The sequence below is a fragment of the Balaenoptera physalus genome (assembly GCF_965194825.1).
Source record: "Balaenoptera physalus genome assembly, chromosome: X".
NCBI lineage: Eukaryota > Metazoa > Chordata > Mammalia > Artiodactyla > Balaenopteridae > Balaenoptera > Balaenoptera physalus.
The window spans coordinates 46545036-46569322 of NC_138903.1; the positions used below are offsets into that span (position 1 = coordinate 46545036).

Here is a 24287-nt window from a genome sequence, read left to right on the forward strand (position 1 = left end):
GTGTATAAATTATACCTCAATCAAGCCGAGAAAGAAAACAAAAAACCCCTCTGGAGGCTTGAAGAGGATAGACTGGAAGGCATAAAGTTGGAGGAGGCTGCGGCAGGAGTTTAGTGAGAGGTGCCAGGGCCTATCTGTTGGGAGATGGGGAAAACTGGCTCAGGAGTGGAGTGGGAGGAGACTTGGGATGTCTTGCCCATGGTTAAGGAGAACCTGGTAGAACTCAGTTTCAGAACCCAGAGCTCCCTGGCTTCAGCCCTCATGCTCCCACCAGCACTGCAGCTCCTCCACTGACAGGTAATGGAGACGCTGTTCTCCCCCACCAAAGAGAAATGCACTTCAGAAACATGTTTCCAAAAAATGTTGCTAAGGGTTTTATTTCTAACAAGAGGAAAATAATAAAATAAAATTAAAATAGGCTTCAGTTGGAACCAAGTTTCTTGTTTTGCTTTTTTTTTCTTTTGAACAAATTAATTACACACCAACAATCTTCTTTTATTACAACATGAACCCAGGAGGAGGAAAGGAGACAGGGCAGGACATGGAGGGAAGATCAAGGTGGTAGTGAGGACAAGCACCAAAAGCTTTCTTCAGATCACAGGGAGCCCTGCTCTGCTCCCCAACCAAACTCACTTAAAATAAAAAACTGTGAGCACAGCTATGTGAAGTTTCCTCCTCCTGGGTGGAACAGTCAGGGGAAGGGAGGAGAAGGAGGCAAAGGGAGGAGGGAGGAGGGAGGAGGGAGGCAGGAGAAGAGGGGAAGGAGGAGAAAGAGTGAGACGGGGAGGTGAGGTTAGTGTAGCATGGCCTGGCGAGGGCCACAACTGGGGAGAGAAGGGAGAGGAGATTCCCCCAGTTTGCATATGCACTGGCCGTGTCTCTGGAATGGTGCCGGCCCAGCCCCAGCCACCCCCCTGCCCACCTGCCCATCTGTCTATCTGCCTCAGGTGTCTGGGAATGCTGGTTAGAGGCTACCAGGGAGGGGGACTCCAGGGGCCGGCCCCCAGGAGCTGAGGTCTGAACAATACCTTGGAGTCAGAATATAAAAGTCAAGGGACTCGGGGATGGGCTGGGGTGGGGGGGTGGCCATCCCCCCTACTCGCCCACCTCCCAAGAAGCAGGCCTGATGGTCAGAAAGAGGATCCTTGAGGCCAAGGGGTCTCTGTTGGGGTCTGTGCTAGGCTCAGCCACTGTCACAATTGTTGCTGAGGCGGCTGCTGCGGACAGGGCACGTGCAGCCGGGGAGTCAAAGTGGAGAAAGGGGCCGAGGAGCCTGAACTGGCCCCTAGCGCCGGCTCCAAGCCATTCTGGTTCTCCTGGGTGCCGGGGCTGTCAGTGGTGGGCAGGGGTGGGCCCTCACCCCCAGTCTCCTCCTCCAGCTCCTCCTCCTCCTGGGCCTCCTCGGCCTCTGGCCCTGAGCTCCGTACCCTCTTTGGCTCTAGCTCCTCTCGGGCTGGGTCATCGCCCTCCCCAACCCGATCCACCTTCCGCCGCCGCCGCCTCTCCAGCGCCCGGCCCCGTGCTCGGCTCCCATGGCGCTCTGCCTTCTCCAGCTGTGATCACCAACGGGCAAAAAGAGGTGCGGGACAGTGGTCAGGCCTGGGCTCCCTGCCTGCTTGGCCTGACCTCCCACCCCTGCCCATGATCCCTCCTCTCCTCACCTCCAGAAGTGTGCGGATCCGCTCCAGGTTTGGAGGCTGCCCAGCCTGCAGCAGCTGCCAGATGCTGTGGTTCTCATCCAGGGTCACCTCAAGCAGATCCCCCTCCAACATGAGCTCCTCCAGGGGGGCCCGGGTTGCCTCAGGCAGCTCCAACACAGGGCCAGTCAACTGTGGCAACAGCGAGGACAGCAGCTCCAGGTCTGAGGGGTTGCGGGGACAAGCTGGGTTAGAGGCTGCTCCCGGTCGTACCCCCACGACAGAGACGAGGACCACGTCGGTCACTCTGGTGAGATCCAATAAACAGCCTACCCACACCTAAACCTACCTCTCTTACCTGAGCCCTCCCCCGGGGCTACCTTCTCAGGACTGGTCATGCTGTCTCCATTCTCCAGCAACCCCTGCACCTGCCGAAGAGAGCAAGGACAGTTAGTGGTAACTGAAGAACCAGGCCCGATTGCTCCCCCACAACCTCAGACTTGGGACCCTCCACCTCCGGGAGGAGGACAGACACAGGCTGCCGGCATGGAGCATTGCAGGGATCTGGAGAGGAGGCAGAACGGGGCAGGGAGGCCAGGCCAAAGGAGACCAAAAGTCAGAGAGCAGGGACAGGGCTGGAGCCTAAGTAAGGGCAAGGGCTAGGAGACAGGAATTTGAGGGCGAAAGAGCTGGGCTGTGCAGCTCACCTTAGGCATATCCTTGCCACTGCCTTCTCTGAGAGGGTCAGAGGCAGGGGCTGAAGGGTAGGTAGGGGGCTCCTCGGGCCTGGGTTCAGCCTGCAGCCGCTGGCGAAGCTCGGCCAGCCGTCCCAACAGAGCAGTCACATCCTCAGAGGCCAGAGCCTGCCTGGCACGGCCTTGCCAGCTGATGGCCCTCTCTGTGAGGCACTGCAGGGCCTCACCCTCAGGCAGCCGCACAGGCAGTCTCTGCAGCGCTACCAGCAGTGCCAGGATGGTCTCCAGGCGTGGGCGCCGTGAGCGCATGCACAGCGGACACAAGAATTTGGTGTCCCACTCCCACCAGGCCAGCAGTGGGGATGAGGTGGGACTGGGCCTTGGGGAACTGAGGAGGCGGGGTACCGACACACATCGCCCATGGAACCAGTCCTGACACAGGTCACACTGTAGAGCTCCCACCCCGGATGGCACCTGCCCACACACACAGATGGAGGATGCAGAGGAAGCTGTGGTCGATGATGCCAGTGGACTGGGCTTGGCGGAGTTGGTGCGACGCAGCTGCAGAATTCCCTCCTTCTCCTTCTGTTCCCCCTCCTTGAAGGCCACGATCTGCCGTGCCCAGGACAGGGGAGGAGAGGTCAGCACCCCAACCCTCCTTCTCTGGCACCATGAATACCCCACTCCCAAACCAGGAGAACTGAGGCCCAGGGAGCAAGTGGTCTGCTCATGGCCACCTGGCTCAGACACTATCGTCACCAGGCTCTTCTCCCCATCTGGGCCCAAGCTCCTTACCACAGAGCCTGGGTCCCTGAGGTCCTGCGCAGACAGCCCCAGCAACTCTGTGTCAGATTTGTACAACCCCAGCTCCTTCTCCATCCACCGGCTGCGCTTGGTGCTGTCTGAGCCGGCGTCTGCACACGGGCAGAGCACCTGAGGCAAGCAGACAGAGGAGGAATGTCCAGGCTTCCCCTCACTCCCACCCCCTCCCTCCCCTGCCCAGCACCCCCAAAGCCCCACTCATATGAGCTGTCTCACAACAGCTGGGCCAGAGGCAGGAGAGGCTGTGGGTCAGGATCCTAGGCCTCACTCACCTCCAGCAGAGTGTAGCAAGAATTCTTCTTGAGAAAGGTCTTGGAAGCCTTCTCTCTCCAGGAGTGCGCCGTCAGTACCTGCAGCTCTAGCTGTCTCAGCTCCTCCAACCCCACAGGTAGGTCCCGGCCAACAGCCACCAGGCCCTCCAAGTCATCCAGGCAGGGGTAGTGATCACCATTCTGGGACAGGGGCAAGAGAAAGCTCAGTTCAACTTGCCAACATCTAAGATGCTACTCTGTGCCTGGCCCTGAGCTGGGAAGACAGACTGGAATCACAGTCTTGAGGCAGAAAAAACAGGGATCATCCTAAGGCAGGCACACCCACCTGGCTCTCTCTTACAACTCGTACATCCATTGGCTCAGCCTCTGGATATCCAGTCAGTTCCCAGGACCAGCAGACTAGTTATTTTGTTGTGGTTTGCCTCTTCTATCCTCCCTGCCCCCCACCATTCTCATCCTAACCAGCATCCTATCTTCCCTCAGGCCAGCCTTGCAACCCTTCTTCACACTGCTCACCAAGCACGTTTTGCCTCCTCACGATGTGCTGTGACCCCTTCCTCTCTCTAGCCAACCCAACTCAACCCAGCACAACGCAATGTATGCCATCTCTCCCAGCTGGACTGAAGGTGTCGGGTGAAGCGGGGGGAGGAGGGCAACAGGGTCCTCACTTGGATCTCGTCCACATCAGCAATCCAGGCCCGGGCCTTAGCAAGAGCCTCCTTGAGAGCCTGGATGTTGGGCAGGTGAACAGGGATGTTTTCTGCCTCATGAATTATGGCCTCAAGCGTGGCTGGTGGATGCTTCTGCCTAAAGGTAGGGAAAAGAGAGGCCTCAGTGTGGGGTGGTCTGCCTGACCAGAAGCCCAGCCTGACTTCCAGATACAGCGGTATGAGCCCCTGGGGCTGCCGCTTGGGCCTATTTGCTTGTATTTCGCCTACGCGTGGCTGTCAGTCCCTGCTTGCTCCAGATTGCACGCACCCAACTTCTGCCATACCTCCATGCCTCTGCTTGTCCACCAGTCTGTCAGCCTGTTGGCAGTGCCTACACACACAACCTGCAGTATTAACCTGGTGCTGCAGTTTGTCAGATTGTCCCATGCATGGTGTCTTTCTACTGACACCTGTCCATCTGCCTTTTGGTACTTGTGCTTGTGAGTGTGTGCACACGTCAGCCTGTGGAGCTAGTCCTCTATATAGCTCTGTATCTGTCCATCTCTGCTTCTCGTAAGACTATCTCTGCCTCTACGTGTAATATGGAGTTTTAAAAAAAAAAAAAAAGATAGGAAACAAAAAAGGCAAGGATAGTCAATACACCAACACAGGAGTCTGGTGCCGAAGGCCACCCATGGGAATCATCTTCAGCTTCTCTGCTAAACTTTGAAGGTTGCGGTAGAGCAGGGAGGGGAAGAAGCTAGACCCACCTGGCCTCCAGGCAGAGATGGGCCTTCTCCTCCCAGCGTTCAGCAATGGTCAGTAGCTCCTGCAGTTCAGCTCGGGCCTTGTCCACAGCAGGGCTAGGGGCTACACTGGCACCCGCGACCAACAGTCCCCGCATGACAGCCAGGGTGCCCCTTCGGGCTGAGGGGGCCAGTGTGCGTTTCATCTCATCCAGCCATCGCGCCTGTTCCACCTGCCGCTGGAGCTGCTGGGCCTCAGGTACCTCCACCCCCAGCTGCCGCCCTCTCTCCAGCAGGGACTGCAGGAGCCCCGGACTGGAGGGCAATGAGGCCAGGGCCTCACGGGCTTCAACCTGGTAGGCTTCCACCTGTTCCAGAATACCCTACCAGGACACAGATAAAGAACAAACTCCTCAGCAGGGCTCACACAGAAGTCCCACCACCACATACCCCTGCCCTACCTACCTTCTTACCCCCCAGTATTTGCGAGCAGAGCCTAGCACGGGCTGGGCTCTCTTCCTTTGCCAGGCCCCAAGCAGTGGTTCCCAACACTCACTGCCTGATAGAATACCCTGTGGCATCTGTTAAAATGCAGCTCTCTGGGTCCTCTCCTTGAGATTCTTAATAGGGGTTGGTCAGGAGCCTGTGCTTTATTTAAGTCCCCAGAGGATTTTGATGTATAGCATCAGGAGACCCTCTGTCCTAAAAATGCTCTGCTATGCTTGGCCTTCTCACAATCTCTACACTCATACTGGTGTCCACTGCCCTCTCCATCCCACTTCTCTACCTTCCTGAACTTGACTCAGCTTTCCAGGCCCACAAACATCCTTGTTACTTCCTTTCTCCTCTTCCACCTCCACCAGGAAACCTTCCCTTGACTATGCATCCTGTACCTGTACCCTTGTCACCTGTCCCTCAAATCCCATTTCTAAGAGGCAATTTGCTAAAAACCTGTTGCCTCCTACCTCCCGTTATTGTCACACGTGCATCCTGTCTTGCCCAAATACTTGCAACTTCTGAAAGAAGCCAAGAATGGCCTGCTGCTCAGGTCCCCCAATCCCCCCCGATCCCTCAGCAGCACTTCAAGTCCACCCTTCCTCACCTTGACATCCCCAATCTGGTGCATGGCACAAGGCAGGTTGTTCATCTGGTCCAGAAAGGCCCGGAGCTCAGCCAGGGTCATCTGTAGACCAGCCACCCTGTAGGGGCTATGGAGTTTCACATGTAGGGTTTCAAGTCCAAACCCAGTCCCCTCCCTCCATCTCTGTGCTAAGGCCCAACACCTTTCCTCATCCCTGCCCACCTTGACCTCTCATACTTCACAGTTCCCCACAAATGCCCAGGTTAGAGGGAGGGTTTTAAGATACGTGCAAGTTCATATGATGGGGGGAAAGAATTAGAAGAGAGGAATATAGTATATATTTGGTGGGGGAAGCTTAGAAATTGATGGTAACAGAAGCTGGACAATTTTAATCCATCTTCTACTGTGAACTCTATGATCAGTTTATGCTTCTGTGTCCTTTTCTTGTCCCTAAACCTCCCACAACACCTCCCTGCCCACAAAATCCCTCGGCCTGTCTGAAATCAGTACCTTCAGGTACTGATAAAAAGAAACATTCCTAGTTTTCTTAGCACTGAGGCGCTCCCCTCCACTCTAGTTGCCTGGCCTCCTTGCCCTCCCCAACGCCTCCAACTGCAGTGCTTGTCAGCTTCCTGCTGATGTCATCTGCCTAATGGTACTCAGAGTCCACCCCTCCCCCCGCCATAGTCCTCCTCCTAGGTGCTGGCTCCTCAGCAGGCTACCTGTGCCCAACGCCTCAAGCTGCCATACCCAGCTTCCTGGCCGCTGACCAGCCCCAGAGCCCGGGACACGCAAGCCTCTGCCTCGCTCAGGCAGTTCTTTAGTCGCTGCAGCAGCTCACTGTTAGGAAATCTCCGCTCACGGGCCTCAGACTCTAGTGCCCTCAGCTCTTCAAGGCCTGGAGAGAGAATGAGAGCAGCAAGGAGTAGGCAGTATTGAGTAAAGGCAGAGGAAAGGGGTGGGGGAGTACAGAAGAAAAGGGAATAGAACTTGCCTGTGGAGTCCCTCCGTCCCCCCATCACTCACTGCGCTTCCGCCCATCCTCCACCTCCAGGGCCACTCGCACTTTGTTGGCCCAGGTGTCAAAGGACTCAGCCCGGACCTTCAGCTTATGGAGCATGGCAGGGAGCTCATCCAAGGTGTACCGATATCTGGAGGAAGAGGTCACGGAAGAGCACATCTGGCCCAGTTCTGCATCCCCCTCCTCAGCCCACTTCCTCCAGGTAGGCCCCCTGCTCACCGCAGGTACTGCCGGCTACTGGAGCACTTGCAGAGGTCATTGATGTGGGAAAGGCAGACAAGGCCGTCTGGGCAGTCATAGCAGGCTAGGGCTGATAGAAAGCACGTGGTCTTGCACTTGATGCACTGGCGCTCATCATCCGGGAGCAGCTCAAAAGCCTCTCGCTCAGCTTCCGTGATGCCCTGGGGGTGTTCATTATATAGAACAAGAAGAGGGCTGCAGAAACCCCTAACTCAGCCACCACTGAGCCCCACAGTAGACTCACTGAGCCCCACATTAGACTCAAATCTGTGCTAAGAGCTGTGGGGGAGACAAAACTCCACAGAGCACACTGCCTTTGTGAAGTCCAAACTCTCAAAGCTGGGGGAATCACATGAAGCAGGCTAAGATCAGTGTGGGCTGAGAGGGAGAAAAATCAGGTAAGATTCAGATCAGCAGAAAGGACCTTCGGGGTGAGAGAAGGTGAGGAAAGTGGTGGACCAAGGCACCAGAGAGATGGCAATACGTGGAAGTGGCCAAGAGAAGTGCCATGTACTGGGGAATAATGCTAGCTTCCAGGCACTCAGTGCCCACTGTGTTCCAGGCACTGTGCTGGCTGCTTTATCAGCACACTGCACACACATCTATAACTTAGAGAAATAAACTCTACGTGCTTGTGTTCAGTGTTTAAAGATACAATTTTCCCCCCCCAAAAAAAACATGGCCTCCAAACCTAAGCCAATGACTTTATCTGTTGATTAGATGAAGAAAAAGCAATCCCTTCCAAAAATGGAGGAAAAGCCAGCTATCTTGGAGTAACTGAAAGACAATATAATGCTATACATTATGGGCAATTTTAGGGATTTTAGAGGGAAATTTTGATTCTAACGTTTTTGTCTTCTACACCAACCTAACTTCTGCATAAGTCCATTGTACATTACAAATCCTGCTCTGCCACAAATGCGCTCTGCACATTACAAATCCTGCTCATAAGATGAGTCCACTGCACATTACAAACCTAGCTGCACTGATATTGAGTAAATTATTTAAACCTCTCTGTGTTTCAGTTTCCCTACTTTGTAAAATGGAGACAACAGTACTATCCTCATTGGGTTGTTATGAGGATTAACAAAGGTAAAGTGACTAAGGACTTAGAAAAGTATCTTAGCACTTAGAATAGTAGAACTACAAAAGGCCCTGAAGAGCCAAAGTAATCTTGAGAAAGAAAAACAAAGCTGGAGGTATGAAGTTTCCTGATTTCAAACTATATTACAAAGCTATAGTAATCAAAACAGTATGGTAATGGCATAAAAACAGACCAATGGAACAGAATTAAGCCCAAAAATAAACTCTCGTATAAACAGTTAACTAATATTTGACAAGGAAGCCAAGAATACTCAATGGAGAAAGGATAGTCTCTTTGATAACTGGTCCTGGGAAAACTGGATAATCATATGTGGAAGAATGAAACTGGACCTTTATCTTATATCACTCACAAAAATTAACTTGAAATGGATTAAAGACTTAAACATAAGACCTGAAACCATAAAACTCCTAGAAGGAAATATAGGGAAAATGCTCCTGGACATTGGTCTTAGCAATGATTTCTTGTACATGATACCTAAAAAGCACAAGCAACAAAAGCAAAAATAAATAAGTGGGACTACATCAAACTAAAAAGCATCTGCACAGCAAAAGAAACTATCAACAAAATGAAAAGGCAACCCATGGAATGGGAGAAAATATCCGCAAACCATCTATCTGCTAAACGGTTAATATCCAAAATATATAAAGGAATCATACAACTCAACAGCAAAAAACCAAACAACCCGAATAAAAATTGGGCAAAGGACCTGAATAGATGTTTTTCCAAAGAAGACATACAAATGGCCAATAGGTACATGAAAAGATGTACAACATCATTAATCATCAGGGAATGCAAATCAAAACCATAACTATCACCTCACACCTGTCAGAATGGCTTATTATCAAAAAGACAAGAGATAACAAGTGTTGGAGAGAATGTGGAGACAAAGGAACCTTTGTGCACTGTGGTGAGAATGCGAATTGGTGCAGCCGCTTTGGAAAACAGTACGAAGGCTCCTCAAAAAATTAAAAATAGGCCTTCCCTGGTGGTGCAGTGGTTGAGAATCTGCCTGCCAATGCAGGGGACACGGGTTCGAGCCCTGGTCTGGGAAGATCCCACATGCCACGGAGCAACTAGACCCGTGAGCCACACCTACTGAGCCTGCGCGTCTGGAGCCTGTGCTCCGCAACAAGAGAGGCCGCGACAGTGAGAGGCCCGCGCACCGCGATGAAGAGTGGCCCCCACTCGCCGCAAATAGAGAAAGCCCTTGCACAGAAACGAAGACCCAACACAGCCAAAAATAATAAATAAATAAATAAAAATTAAAAAAAAAAAAAAAAATTAAAAATAGAACTACCATATGATCCAGCAATCCCTCTTCTGGGTATTTATCCAAAGGAAATGAAACTAGGATCTCAAGGAGATATCTGCACTCCCATGTTGACTGCAGCATTATTCACAATAGCCAAAATATGGAAATAACCTAAGAGTCCATTAGTGGATGAATGGATAAAGATGTGGGGGGTGTCTGTGTGTGTATACATACATACACATATAAATGGAATATTATTCAGCCATAAGACATAAATCCTGCCATTGTGACAACATGGATGGACCTTGAGGACATTATACTAAGTCAAACAAATCAGACAAAAAAAGACAAGTATTATAGGATATCACTTATATATGGAATCTAAAAAAGCCAAACTCATAGAAACAGAGTAGTGGGAGTTCCCTGGTGGCCTAGTGGTTAGGATTCCGGGCTTTCACTGCCGAGGCCTGGGTTCAATCCCTGGTCAGGGAACAGATCCTGCAAGCCGGCTTGCAATGCAGCCAGAAAGAAAAAAAAAAAAGAAACAGTAGCATGGTGGTGGCCAAGGGCTAGGGAGGTAGGGAAAATATGGAGACGCTGCTCAAAGGATACAAACTTCCAGTGAGAAGATAAATAAGTTTGGGGGATCCAATGTACAACATGATGACTATAGGAGGGGAAATAAGAATAGGTGCTCAACAAATATTTACTGATATTGGCTCTAATCTTCAGATAAGGATACCTATTTCACAGGCCTGTCTCATTTTGCTAAGGAGGAAACTAAGTCTCAGAGAGAGTAACTTGCCCAAAGTGAGAATCTGACTGCAGCTTATTTTGATTCTGAAGCCAGAGAATGCTGCTCAAAGGATGAAGCCCCTAGGTATTCTTGGATCATGGACTCCTTTGAGAACTGGATGCAAGCTATGAGCCCTCTCCCCAGAAAAGGACTCAAACACACACACACAATCTTTTACAGAATTTACGGGGTCCAGAACCCTTCTCCTTAGGTAAGGGCCAAGCGTAGAGAATTCTGAGTGTTAGGATGGAAACATCTTTTCCCACCTTGCTTTGACTCCTTCTGTAGTGTAGCACAGCCCCAGAGTGATCATTCAACAACAGCACTGAACAGAGAGAGCAAATGATGCCTAGAAAAGCCCAGGGGCTCACCAACTAATACCACAAACTGACAGGCCCCAGACTTCCAACACTTACCATAGCTGCAATTCTCCTTACAACCCATGTTCATAGGAAAGTTATAAATGAGCTTTAAAATAAGAAAGTATTACCCTAAATTTTCTTATTTTAAGAAAAGGGATCCAGCAAGGGATTCCTCAGGACCAGCATTCCTTTGTAATCCTATGGAGGACTCTCACTAAGTCAACTCCCTAACTGGGCAAGTTTGGAGCTTTAAGAAGGCAGCTGAACTACATGAACAGCGGTCCCACTCATCTACAAACAAAACTGGCATGCTATGAGAAATCTATTAAAGGAAGACCGCCTTCTACTCAGTAATATTAACCTAGTTTGAGCTACTGAACTATATGAGTGTAATAAAATGGCATTTCTTAAGAAATGTTCCATATTTCTATCATTTTCTTCATGTACTAATATTACAATAGCAACTGCTACACTGCAAGTGGAGCAATAGATGCTTTGACATAAATCACCTTACTCAAGCTTTACAACCACCCTGCAAGTTGGTATTTATTTCCATTTTAGAGTGGGAAAGTGAGACTATGAGAGGTTAAGTAACTTGAAAAGGTTATCCAGCTTACCAGCAAGTGGGGGTTTCATATGTCAGTTGGTCCTGGGTTATTTAAATAAGGATGCAATAACATCATTAGCAATAACAGCACCTGCTATGGGTCACTTACTTAACAAACATCTTAAATCCACTCAACTATCCCAAAAGATAAGCACTATTATCATCCCCATTTTTTTTCAGATGGGGATACTGATGCTCAGTGAAGTAAATTAACTTACTAACAGTTATTAGTAAATGGTAGAGAATGGAATTGTAGTTTCCAATCCAGATGTGTCTAGTTCTTTTCACTACTCCCCAAGAGGAGAGGCTACATCTTCTACTTCTTCCTCCCCCCCCACCTCTGCCACAATAGGGTACCCAATCCAGGGCACTCTCCCCACCACCCACCTTCTCTAGCAGGGCCTTTCGTAGACGCCGCTCCTCCTGCACCATGATGAACATCTCCTTATGCACAGCTGCTGCCAGGTTCAGGTCCAGCTTCTCTGGACAGGCAGCCATCTTGCAGATGAGTTCCTCATGGGAGAAGACACAATATCTTCGGAGCCGGCGGTAGTGCTCAATGCACTGGCGCCCAGCCGGCAGCTGTGGACAGGTTCAAGGTTGAGTATGGCCAAGTCTGGAGGCGATGGTGCCTCAGCCTCCCCACAACCCTCCTGCTTCTCCCTGCCATCCCATCACACTCCAGACTCACCCAGTCAGCAGTGCAAAAGTTGACAGCCTCAGCAAAGTTGTAGCCTTGGTTAAAGCCACTGTGGTAAGCACGAGGGAAGGTAATGACAAATTCTCCTGCACACTGGTTTGTGCGGACAACCTGAGGAAGAAAAGCCAAGGTCATTGAGACAGAGATCTAAGTGCAGGGTCCTTAAGGAGAGGAAGGAAAGTCTCAGGGAACACAGTCTGACAACAGATTCCCAGACCCTCCAACTCCGAAAGAAAGGACCATTGGTCTCTGCTCTCAAGGTTTTGATTTGTGATGACAGGAAAATGAGTCAAAAGCAGGAAATGTACATACCAAAATATTTTAACTTCCCTAATAATTTTTTAAAAATTCAGAACATCACTTTTCATTAAGCTGGACATGTTTTTTCATTAATTTTTGTTACCAGTCATGTAAGCAGTTTCAAGAGCCAAGTGGTTCTACAAGATTTGTTACAAAATCAGCAGACCCTGCCATTCTCCATTCCCCAGAGCCATTCATTTTCACCTCTTCTGATTATTTTGGCATTCACCTTAATGATCCTAAATAACATGCCTCTAGACTATATTAAAAATAGCCTCCTATGTCTCAATTTGCTTAGTTTTCTGTGCATGTATTAGTAATTTAATCCCAACCTTTTGGACAAGTGTCCAACTCTCCTCTCTCCTATCACTTTTCACCTTTCTGTAGCAGTCTCTCATGGAGCCTTATGATCTGTTTCAACTGGGACCAGCTGCCCTCCCTGGATTGTCACTCTCCCATGACAGATCTCCTGTTTCCTAGATCCCATGTCTTCCTCTTTCTTGGTTTGTTCCTTTGCTGTGCTTAAGCACATCGTCCAACAGCTTCCTGAGAAACGGTGGGAAGAACTTTAAAAAAAAATGCCTCTATTCTACTCTCAACCTTGATAATCTGACTGCACATAAAATTCTAAGTTGAAAATCATTTTGAAAAAAAAAAAAGAAAGAAAAAATAATTTTGAAGGCACGGCTCTAGTCTTCTAGATTCCAGTGTTGCTTTTGAAAAGTCTAAAGCTGTTCTGATTCCTAATGTTTTGAATGAAACCTGTTTTCTCTCTCAGAAAGCTTGTAGTTTTCTGGTCCCACTGTTTGATATGAAAATTCACCAGATATACCTTGGCGTGGATCTATTTGCATTCATGTACTGGGTAGGCCCTCTGATTCTGGAAACTGTCGTTCAGTTCAGGGAAATTGTTTTGAACAATTTCTTAACAATTTGATCCTTTCAGTTTTCATTTATTCTCTTTTCAGAGAGAATTATTTGACTATTGAACCCCCAGAACAAATTCTCTATAACTTTCTCTACCTTTTTCCATCTTTATCTTTCTATTCTATTTTCTGGGAGATTTCCTTAACTGTTTATCTTCTAAGCTTTTTATTTTCTTTTTCGTCTTCTACTTTTGCTATCTTAATTTTAATTTTCGTTCTCAGCATGTTCTTTTAAAATAGCATCCTGTTCTTATTTTATGTTTGCAATATATGCTCATCTCTTAACGTATTAATAAGGTTTCTTTTCCTTTTCTTTTTGAAGTTTACTTCTTCCTGCCTAGGCTCTGTTTGTCCAAGCTGCTTTTTTACCATTTGGCTCTACTTTGTTTATTCTAGAGTTTTCTCAGTTGTCTGTTAATCTGTGGCTATCTAGTTATACTCAAGAGTAAGAAATGAAAAGGCTGAATGGAAGTTCTGAGTACAGAGGTGAAGTTTGTCAACTGTGAGCCACTGTAGAGTGAAGCCACTTAGTTTGGGAAACTCTAGGTCTTTCCTTTTGGGCCAGTCAGATTCCCCAGAGAAAACTCTCCTATTTTTTTGCCTGAAGGAAAAAGGTCTGGCTGCTATTGTTCTAAGAGCCAAGTGGAGGAAGATGGCTGGGAACCTCAGCATTCAGTAAGTATACAATGAATCCTACTAGTTTCACTATACTTCTGCTCTCAACTGTACCTAGAAGACCTCAATCCAGAGATCTATTTCAACCTCTTTGAAAGTAAATCTCACAGTGTTTTGCTAGAGTGAGGGAGGGTCACATTTCCAGATGCCCAGTGTGGGTGGGGATCCCATAGCTGCTGCTTTTTTTTTTTTTAATTAATTAATTTATTTATTTTTGGCTGCTTTGGGTCTTCGTTGCTGCACGTGGGCTTTCTCCAGTCGCAGCAAGCGGGGGCTGCTCTTTGTTGCGGTGCTTGGGCTTCTTATTGCGGTGGCTTCTCTTGTTGCGGAGCACAGGCTTTAGGCGCATGGGCTTCAGTAGTTGTGGCACACGGGCTCAGTAGTTGTGGCACACGGGCTTAGTTGCTCTGCAGCATGTGGGATCTTCCCGGACCAGGGCTCGAACCCACGTCTCCTGCACTGGCAGGTGGATTCTTAACCACTGTGCCACCAGGGAAGTCCCTCCCATAGCTTCTTATATAAATATGAACCAATCTTTATTTTTACCCCATTCGTCTTTACTCCCAGAATGTCTGCTGCAACCAACTACTGAACCTTTGGGGGGTACTGAAGTATAAATCAGATTGGTTCTCAGATGTTCCAGAACTGGCTTAAGATTGTTTTCTTATTTGTTTCCTAGTTTCAAGAATTTTGTTTATCATTGTCTCTTTTCTTGTTTTCCCCATCTCTGTGATTTTTTTTTTTACCTTAAAAAAAAAAATCACTTTGTGCCATTTTGTGAAGTTTCAGTAAGGAATGGAAGGAGCCATGTGTATGTTTAATTAGCTGTCTTTACCAAGAAGTCTTGCAAAGTTTTTTAAAATGAACATTCCATGCTGATGAAGACACAGTGAAATAAGTACAGTGCTGGTATGAGGACCAATAACTCCTCTCTGGAAAGCAAAATTGCTGATTCATAACCAAGAACCTAAAATGTTTATAGCTTTCAACCCAACAATTCATCTGCTAGGGTTCTAGTCTAATGAGGAGAGAATTAGCATCCTAACAATACTGAATCTCCACATTTATTCAGGTCATGTATCAGTTCCCACCTCCAGTACATTTTCTTCTCAAATCTATCCCTACTTAGAGGCAACATCAGTATTTACTGCTTGTACTACTGCACTGGCCCCCATTACCAACCACTAGAATTGTCTTCCCCAACCAAAATGCAAACCTGATTATGTAATGTCCCTGTTGAGAACCCCTCACTTGAATCCCCGTATCTACATGATAAAGCCACGGCCCCAACAGGCAAACTCTTACTCTTCCTTCAAGTGTCACCACTTCTACAAATGCTTTCCTGACCTCCCCCCTCCCGCCCCCACTTCCTAATGACCCAGTCTGTTGTTCTTTTGTAGCACCTCTAATATTTTATTCCAGTTGTTTACTCACCTTTGTCCTCTACTCAACTGCACATGACTAAAGGCAGGGATTAGTTTATTTGCTTTAAGGGTGCTGACCAGAGGCCTTGCACACAGAGGGAGTTCTAGCAGTATTTGCTGAATGATCTAGTCCCAGCCTTAATTTTATAGATGTGAACACTGAGTCCCACAGAAGCCTCAAGTAGCAGAGCCAGAAATAGAACCTAATGCACCCTCATTTTGGCAATGTCACTTTACTGTTTCCTATGCAGTTTTTTTTAGAAAGCTCTCCTCACATTCTGCAGCTATTAAAAAATGACCCAAAAGTCCATCAACTGGTGAATGGACAAACAAAATGTAGTATATCCATACAACATAATATTATTCCACCACAAAAAGGAATGAAGTTCTGAAGCAAGCTATAACATAGATGAACCTCAAAAATATTATGCTAAGTGAAAAGCCAGACACAAAAGACCACATATTATTCCATTTGTATGAACTATCTAGAAAAAGCAAATTTTTAGTTAGCAGATCAGTGGTTGCCTGGGACTAGGGGCTGGAATGGAGAGTGACTGCAAAAGTGCACAAGGGATCCTTTTGGGGTGATGGAAATGCTCTAAAACTGGATTGTGGTGATGGTAGCACAACTCTGTAAATTCACTGAATGGTGCATTTAAAATGCGTGATTTTTATGGTATGTAAATTATACTGCAATAAAGCCGTTTTTCAAAAAAGATGGTTATAAATAGTTCATGGTGAGGAAGTAAAAAATCATTCTAGACCAGCACTGTCCAATAGTAATATAATGCCAGCCACATATGTACTTTTTAAATTCTCTAGTAGCCACCACATTAAAAAACTAAAAAGAAACAGGTGAAATTAACTTCAATGTATTTTATTTAATATATCCACAATATTATCATTTTAATGTGTAATTGGTATACAAAAGTATTAGTGAGATATTTCACATTCTCTGTTTTTCATACAATGTCTTGAAATCCAACATATGTTTTATACTTCCAGTACATTTCAGTTGGGACTAGTCTTGTTTCAAGTGCTCAACAGCCACATGTGGCTAGTGGCTACCAAATTGGACAATGCCATTCTAGATGACCAAACTTAACAAAAGAGATTATAAAATCCATACACTGATTACTGTCATGTCAAAACTTGCATAAAAAACAGATGGAAACATAACAAAATGTGGAGGAAATAGAGATGACCTCTCTACTGCCATTTTTTGGAAAGGGGGGATGTTTCTTTTACAATGAAAATACTTATACTATATATCTCTATCTATAAAAAGAAATGGCCTTCTCTCACCAAAGGGGAAGATGGGTGAGGTGGGGGGGGGGGGGGGGCCGCGCGGCCAAAGATAGCTCTGAGGGACCTCCAGCTGGCTAAACTGCAGCCTGCCAACATGTGAATATGAAAATCAGATGTCCTGGATTGAGGGGATACTGCCAAGTCCAAAGAGCCTGGAGATGCTGGGAACTACCTATAGGAAGGGCCTGGCAGACAGAGGGTGGGGTGGTGAAGCAGCAGCTGGCCAGAGAAGCTGGGGAGCCATGAGCAGGAGAAATGCTGTGGAGGTGGTAGCAAAAAAGTCTGTGATAAAAGTTTTTTTAAAAAGAGATTAGAATTGAATGAATATATATATATATATATATATATATATATATATATATATGTATGTATGTATGTATGTATATATGAATCTTAGCTGTCTGAATCCTTAAGGAGAATCCTCTTCTACTCTTACAATTCTCCTTGACACTGTGGGAAAGAACTGATGCTGTGGGTCAGGAAGAAAGGAGTCTGAGGAAAGGTCAGACCCAATGTCTACTTGTGAAGAGCATAACTTCAAGGGCCCTTGGTCATTTCTATATCTTGAGCCCAGTAATTCTTAAACGGGGTGATGCAGAGAGGGAAAAGGAATGCGTTTCCTCTAATTCCCTAGATATCTCAAACCTTGGTTAAGTATCACTAAAATGCATAATAAAAAGTATTACTCATAGGTTATATAGTATAGCAAAACAAGCTGAAGGCAAGAAGAAATTCAGGTGAGAACCACTGACCTACTGTACAGATGACCAGGGATTTCAAGGAGATATTAATTCAATATGTACTGACTGCCTACCATGTCCCACGCACTAGACTAAGCAGCAGGGTAGCCAAGGATGGTTTTGGGGGGACGGGGTTGAAGGGAGTGGGGAGGAGTAGCAGCACAGAATGAATAAGACTCAAAGCAGAGGTGGAAGATGTACTCATTCCTGTTTCTACAGGCCTGTTGATCAGGTTATTTTAAGATCCACACCAGAAAACTGGCTGATACTAATCAACGTTAGAAATTCCCAGGAATATAAAGCCCCTTATAGGTAAGCCAGGATGTATACCCAGGGTGGGAGAGAAGTCCACAGAGAAGGAGAATAGGACAAGTCAGGATTCTGGGTTCAGCTTTTTTTTTTTAAATGCTGAAAGATATTGGCACTTCTTTTTTTTTAGGTTACTTCCCCCCACCCCGTCCCAGCTTTATTGAGATATAGTTGACATATAACATGTTGGTGTACAACATGTGGATTTGGTACACTTATATATTGCAAACTAATTACCACCATAGAACTCTGACCTGTTAAATAAGTAAACAGACCTACCCACTGCTCCAAGAAGGGTCACAATATGGAAAGTATAGCAGAGACTGCTAGTTGTCCCCCTATATTCATTCTCACCCTCTTTCTTAATAACATGACCTCCAATTTGTAGCTGGTACATGACCATCCTTAATAAAAATCAGATTTTCCAGTTTTCCTCACAGCTAGATGTGGCCATGTGACTAAGCTGTGACTAACCGGAGGTGAATGGAAATGATGTGTGCCCTTAAGAGTAAGGAGACTTGTCTTGCCCAGTCCTTCCTCTATTTCCCTTTTCCACTGGTGGAAGCCATCCCTAAGGTGTTGCCCTCAAACACCAGGCCCAGAGGGCTCACCATCACACTGTATCTCTAACCACTATTATTTGTCAAACCTATAGCCTGATTAAGATAGAATAGGAATGAGAAAGGGGCAGGGGTAGATTCCAGACAATCACCACCACCACCACCACCACCACCACCACCACAAAGGACACCACTAACTCACTCCTACACCTTGCCCCTATTTCCTGGACACTCACCGGCACACCATGGGACATGAGGGTGTTGGGATTCATGAGGGTGACAAGTTGGTGCAGAAGGTCAGGCTGGCTATCAAAGAGCTCAGGTGTCAGCTTCTTCATCACCTCTTCCAAATGTTCTGCTGCAAGTGAGGGTACCCCATACCAGGTCTTCGGCTCACCCCTGGCCAAGCAGAAAGGAGACATGTAGAGTGGACACACCTATGGTACTGAAGGAGCCCACCCTGACTGCTTCCCTGGCTCTCCAGGACCCCACTCACCAGTGGAGGTAGTTAATGGAGTAACTCCAGTGATCCTCAATATGCCAGCAAAAGGCTGAGAAGACCATGCCCACATAGAGCCAGGGCACCTTCATGCCGGAGATATCTGCATTGATGTGGCACAGTACGGACTGCTCCAACACCGGCATCACATTCAGGTTCCAACCACTAGTAGCATACTCCTGTCAGGTTAGGTATTTGTGGAAAAGGGATGAGAGTTTTGCTAAGGAGCGGGGAGATCTTTAGCCCAGGGAACCTTAATTTTGAGGTCACAGACCTTTCTGAAACATCTAAGAAATAATATAGGTGTTCTTCCCCCTGCCTCTGTCAAATGCATACACACAAAATTTCAATTCACTTCACTTTACTTCAATTTTAGGGAGGTTTATAGATGTGCCCACCCACCAAAATATCTGCAAGTTAAAAGCCCCTGCTCTGGACCAAAATGCACCCTTCCCTTGATACAGGCCTAGGGCCTCATTATTTCCTGCACTTACAATCCCAGTCCCTGAACACTTCTTATGAATGAGCCAGGCACCCTGCCAGGTACTTCATATACCTTCTCACTTAATTCTTATAAAATTTGTAAAATGGATACTACCCCCATTCTACAGACAAAAAAACAGCCAATCTCATGACTGGAGATGCCATGCCAGATACTAGGCTGTGTTCTTTACACATATCATCCCATCTACATCTCACAGCAACCATATAAGGTAGGCATAATAGTCCCCATCCTATAGAGATACTGAGTCTTTCAGATACTAAACGACTCGCTTAAGTCACACAGCTGACATAACCATGAATCACCTACTCACCTCCTCCTCAGGGGTTAGGTGCCGCTTACTGTCACTGACGGGGAAACCACTACCAAATTCTTTGGAATGGATGTCAGCCCCATACTCAACAGTCACATCTTCCTCGATGCTATTCACCAGCCGCCAGAATTCCTTCTCCACGAGTTCTGTGGGCACCATCTAAGGAACAGGGGTAGCAGATGACCGTGGCCCATCATATCCTGGCCCCACTGACCCAGGAGAGCTACAGACCATCAGGCACCTATGACCCTAGCCCTGACACTACCCCAGCCCTCCATCACCTACGTGTACGGGCATGTTGAAGTAATCGGCTTTAAAGGAGTCAGCCATCTCGCCAAAGCTCTGCAGAGTGTATTCCCGGGTAGCCTGCTCAAAGCCAAAGGCTTCGGGGGGGCGCTTACACTCCTGAAACCCAAAGGAGAACATGTCACCAAGGCAGAGGCAAAGAGGTGGAGAATCCTCAAAAGCGGAGCTGGAATATGGGGTAGGAGTCAGGAGGGAGAACAGCCCTAGGTCTGTACTGAAGGCCCCTGAGGCAGGTCTCACATCACAGCTCTACCTTTTCCTCCTAGCACTTGAGCACAGTTAGTCTCTTCATTCCCCACATGCACTTCTACCATGCTCTTGCTCTTCTCTTCCTTTAGGACTTTACTATCTAAACCATGGGCTCTGCCTTAAATATGCTACCCCATGCTCTTCTGCCACTATTTTTTCTCTCAAGATAAAATGTGAGTTTATACAGGATGCTTAGAGAAGTTTTATGCCCAGACTGGAACTACAGACCTGGGAAAATGACACTGAATATTCTAGTAGCTTGGAGGATGGGAAACGAAGGCACCAACTCCTAGTGTCAAACCCCACACTATTCCTGTTCTTTACACTGTCTCAGAAGACAGGACGTGTGTCTAACTCACTTTGTATCTATGTTCGTGGTTTTAGATGAGAGATGTATGTACCCCAGTCAGACACACCTTCTGCTCATGTCTGAAAACTAAATGTCAATCTGGTCCACTGGCCCACAACCACTTAGAGAAGAGAGCCAAGTAGACCTGACAGTCTTTGTCTATGATACTTTTGGTATCCAAACTCCTCCCTAAAGGAATCCCCACCACTACCAAGGCCATTATGCACTGCCCTGGTCTCTTTCCTCATTTGTGTGTGTCTAGTGTGTGTGCATGTGCACACCTGGTCTCTATGACCACAGTTGACAGGGCAAGAAACTGTCAGTGTCTACTCTCCAGAAACCCAGGGAGAGATGTAGACAAGCACCCAGAATTTGGATCAAGGTAGGAGGCTCATGAAATGGAACTGGAAGACTTCCCAGGCCTCTTAGCCCTCACTGCTGCTTCAGCTGCTCTCCTCACTGCCTCTCTTGCACTAGGTACATTATCCCCATGTATCCTTACTCCTGCACTCCTCCATCCCCCAGTCTAGAAAGCCTGCCCACCTCTTGTAGTTAAAATCTACAACACCGCAAACCAATCTAATTATCACAACAGAAGGAAAATACCTAAATAAATATTATACCCACATGATGGACCCCCTACAAGGAAAAAAAAAATCATACCCATGAATAAATTTAATAATACAGAAAAATGATTATAAAGTAACAAATGAAAATATACAGTAAGATCCCAAACTTGTTAAAGATAGTTATATATACGCAACAACGAAAAGATGAGAAGAAAATATACCAGACTATTAACAATGGTTGTCTCTAGGTGGTGAGATGATAGGTAATTTGTCTATTTTCCAAGCTTTCTAAAAGAAACAAAGAATAAAAAACTTGGAAATCAAAAGAACATTTTTTTTCATATTCCTGTCCTCCAAATCTCATTGCTGACACCTTCCCTGATTACTACACTTAGTCACTTTCCTGTCCTCTGAACTTCTACATCTGAATTTCTAACACACAATTTAACATTTGATTATATGTCATCACATATGATCTGTCTAATCATGACTCTCACCTCCCCAGGTGGTCTGAGAGCTCCCAGAGAACACAGGTTGAGTGTCCTTTTCTTTCTCCCAAAGTTCTGCCCAACCTAGCCCCACCCCAGGGACCCAAAACACAAGACTGTGGCTGAACTAGGAGGCTGCTTTCAATAAGACCGGATGAAGGAAGGCAAGGATAGCCTATGAGGCAGACATAGACTGGGGCTGGGAAGTCCTTACCGCCATGACACACTTTGGGCACCGCCAGACACCCTTGGGAATCTCAGGCAAAGGAGGCAGCAAGCAGAAGATGTGGTAGTTGTCATCACAGCCATCACACAGCAGGAGCTTGTCATCCTCATCCCCTCGGGAACACATTCGGCATACATATGACTCAATCTGCCAGGGGAGGGAGGCAACAGTTCATTAACCTAAGCCCTGTCCAGCCTTTCAAACATCAGACTCCTCCAGACAGCACCCTAGTCCACAAAGATCTCCATTAGAAACCCACCTTGCCTGCTGGCTGGATCATTCACGGCCCTGTACAGGTTAGTCATGCTAGGCCTGGAATTTAACTGCATGCACGTACCACCTCCCCAAATAAACTAACTGTAGAGCTGTGACAGCAGAGTCTTTACCATTCAGTCCTGAATCCCCTGTTTTCATTCATTCAATAAATACTTACTGAACACTTATGTGTTCAACATTATGCTGAACTCTTCAGTACAGCGATAAATAAGACATGGCATCTGCCTTCTAAAGCCATACAGTACTCCAGAGGCACAAGTTCATAAAAATTAAAGGGCAGTGTAGAAACTGCCAATAGCAGCCCGTAAAAGGGTACTATGGAAACCTAAAGGAGGAAGCACTCAAATCAGCTGGAGATAAGGAGGGACAGCCTTGAGAAGAACTTCACTGAAACGGTGACACTTGAAACTGACTGAGACCTGAAGGCAAACTGGAATTTGGCAATGGGGCAGAGCACAGGGGAAAACTCTTCCAGGCAGAAGAAACAGCATGTACAAAGGATGGGGAAAGAAAGCATGGCACATCTCGGGAAAAAAACAAACATACCTACAAGTAGTTCAGTGTGGCTATAGCAGAAGGAGTAAGGTGGGCAGTGCTGGGGAATGAGGCTAGAGGTCTGCAGGGACTGGATCATGCATGATAATGAGGAGCTTAGCCTTTATCCTGAAGCAATGGAGAGGGAGTCTCCTCCTCTGCACCCTTCCAGCACTTCATGTTGACAGCACTTGATCACCCTTTCTTGTTCTTTGTTCCATGTGAGTTGGCCTTGTTTCCCCAATTAAGTGAGCTACCTGAGGGCAGGGCCCACCAGGCCCACTTTTCTGCTTAATGCCACCTGGTCCAGTGCCATGCTGGGGAAATGCTCGTTGAAGGGATGAGAAGCAGAGCATTAGGAAGTCAGGGCTAGGTCCTTACAAACTGGGCATTGCTGTGGTTCCTCCGCAGCCTCATGGTCATCTTGGTGCAGGGCTCTGGGCTGTGACTCAGCTCCTCCTTGCTCTCCAGGAAGGTCTTGGGTGAGGGTGACTCCACCTTCACGTCCCCACCTGACTCCTCCTTCACCACTATGGTCGGGGGGCACTCGGGCCCTTCCTTATCTGGAAGAGAGAAGAACGGCTCTAAGGTACAAGTCTGAACAGTCGCGGCCCAGGCTCCTCTCCCCTGGTGAGGCCATTCTTCACACTGCCCCAGTCTGTCAGGCCTCACCTTTTTTCCGCAGAGTCTTATCCTTGGCCATGAGGCCCAGGCCCATCATCTTGGGGCCTGCCCCATAGATCTGAAGCTTCTTCAGCTCAGGATTCTTTTCAATGTCTTCCTCTGTGGGTTCCGGCTGGGAGGAAAGAAGGAAATGAATCAAGACTGCTATCTTGGGCAGACTGTCCCATCCTAAAAGAACGACAGCTTGGACTCTATCACGTGAGTTCATGCCAGGGTGGAGGCATAGGTGGGCCCAGGCAAGAATTCAGATTGCTTTTTGGAGACTGAGGGTAAGTGAACTCCCTCCTCATTCCTCTCTTGGAATGGAATTAAGATGGGATCTCAGTTTTCCAACTGTAAAATGAGAATATTAACTCCTACCTCACAGTTACAAGGGGGTTTGAGGAAAACATATATAAAGAAATCTAAGTATTTGCATCTACCAATAAATGGCAGTGACTAATATGATCTGGTAAATTACATGCTTCAGTGAGCCCAGGGACAGTGTCTATCTTGTTCTCTGCTGTATCCCCAATGCCCAGAAGAATGCCGGCACATAAGCTTCTTCCTGAGGCTAAGATACAGTTATAAGGAGAAAAAGAAGAGTTCTTCCCCTATGAGCAGAGTGAGTCAGGAAAGGAACAAGGCAGGCAAGAACACCAGACATAGGAAAGATATTATACAAACAGATCAAAACCCAGCTCAGAAGCTCAGCTGAGAGTAGAGGAAGAGCAAGAGTGAAGCCAGGAAGAGGCACACTACTGCTCAGAACTCAGAGAACCAAGAGAAGGGAGAGTGGAACAGGGAAGAGAACCTTGGTCAGAGGGAAGGGAGAGGACTCTCTTCACCACCAAAGCTCCAAGTTAGAAGAAGGGAAGTACTCACATCAGGCTGCAGTCTCTTGGCTCGCCGGCCATAGCTGTTGAACTTGGAGGGCTGCACAGACTGTCGAAGGGGGATACTGTGGGGTTTGTATTCCTTGTCCTTCTCCTCATTATCAAATGGACGTGTGTTGCACTGCTGGGGACAGGTGAGGGGTAAGGGTCAGGGCATGGGGCCCCAGCTCCCAACAGCAAGGACTTCCC

At 47.3% G+C, this 24287-nt stretch overlaps 1 protein-coding gene across 14 annotated transcripts in view; it reads right to left on the minus strand.

Moving 5' to 3' along the window:
• Positions 1-350: 350 nt before the first annotated feature.
• The window catches only part of KDM5C (lysine demethylase 5C), a 31901-nt gene continuing 7964 nt past the window's right edge, over positions 351-24287 (minus strand). For 2 of the 14 annotated variants that reach the window (XM_082445076.1, XM_082445085.1), the window contains 22 exons: positions 24088-24219; positions 23212-23335; positions 22921-23102; positions 21718-21876; positions 19828-19947; positions 19543-19701; positions 18725-18906; positions 18465-18627; positions 11978-12097; positions 11674-11868; positions 7144-7325; positions 6930-7054; positions 6654-6801; positions 5925-6030; positions 4847-5205; positions 4095-4233; positions 3427-3606; positions 3128-3265; positions 2345-2944; positions 1996-2065; positions 1662-1861; positions 351-1553 (listed from right to left, as the gene is read on the minus strand). In XM_082445076.1, the coding sequence (XP_082301202.1) occupies positions 1194-1553; positions 1662-1861; positions 1996-2065; positions 2345-2944; positions 3128-3265; positions 3427-3606; positions 4095-4233; positions 4847-5205; positions 5925-6030; positions 6654-6801; positions 6930-7054; positions 7144-7325; positions 11674-11868; positions 11978-12097; positions 18465-18627; positions 18725-18906; positions 19543-19701; positions 19828-19947; positions 21718-21876; positions 22921-23102; positions 23212-23335; positions 24088-24219 (4143 nt within the window). In that variant the 3' untranslated portion in view covers positions 351-1193. Of the gene's footprint in view, positions 1554-1661; positions 1862-1986; positions 2069-2344; positions 2945-3127; positions 3266-3426; positions 3607-4094; positions 4234-4846; positions 5206-5924; positions 6031-6653; positions 6802-6929; positions 7055-7143; positions 7326-11673; positions 11869-11977; positions 12098-18464; positions 18628-18724; positions 18907-19542; positions 19702-19827; positions 19948-21717; positions 21877-22920; positions 23103-23211; positions 23336-24087; positions 24223-24287 lie in introns of all 14 variants that reach the window. The other 12 variants (XM_082445075.1, XM_082445084.1, XM_082445074.1 and 9 more) reach the window with 10 other exon arrangements.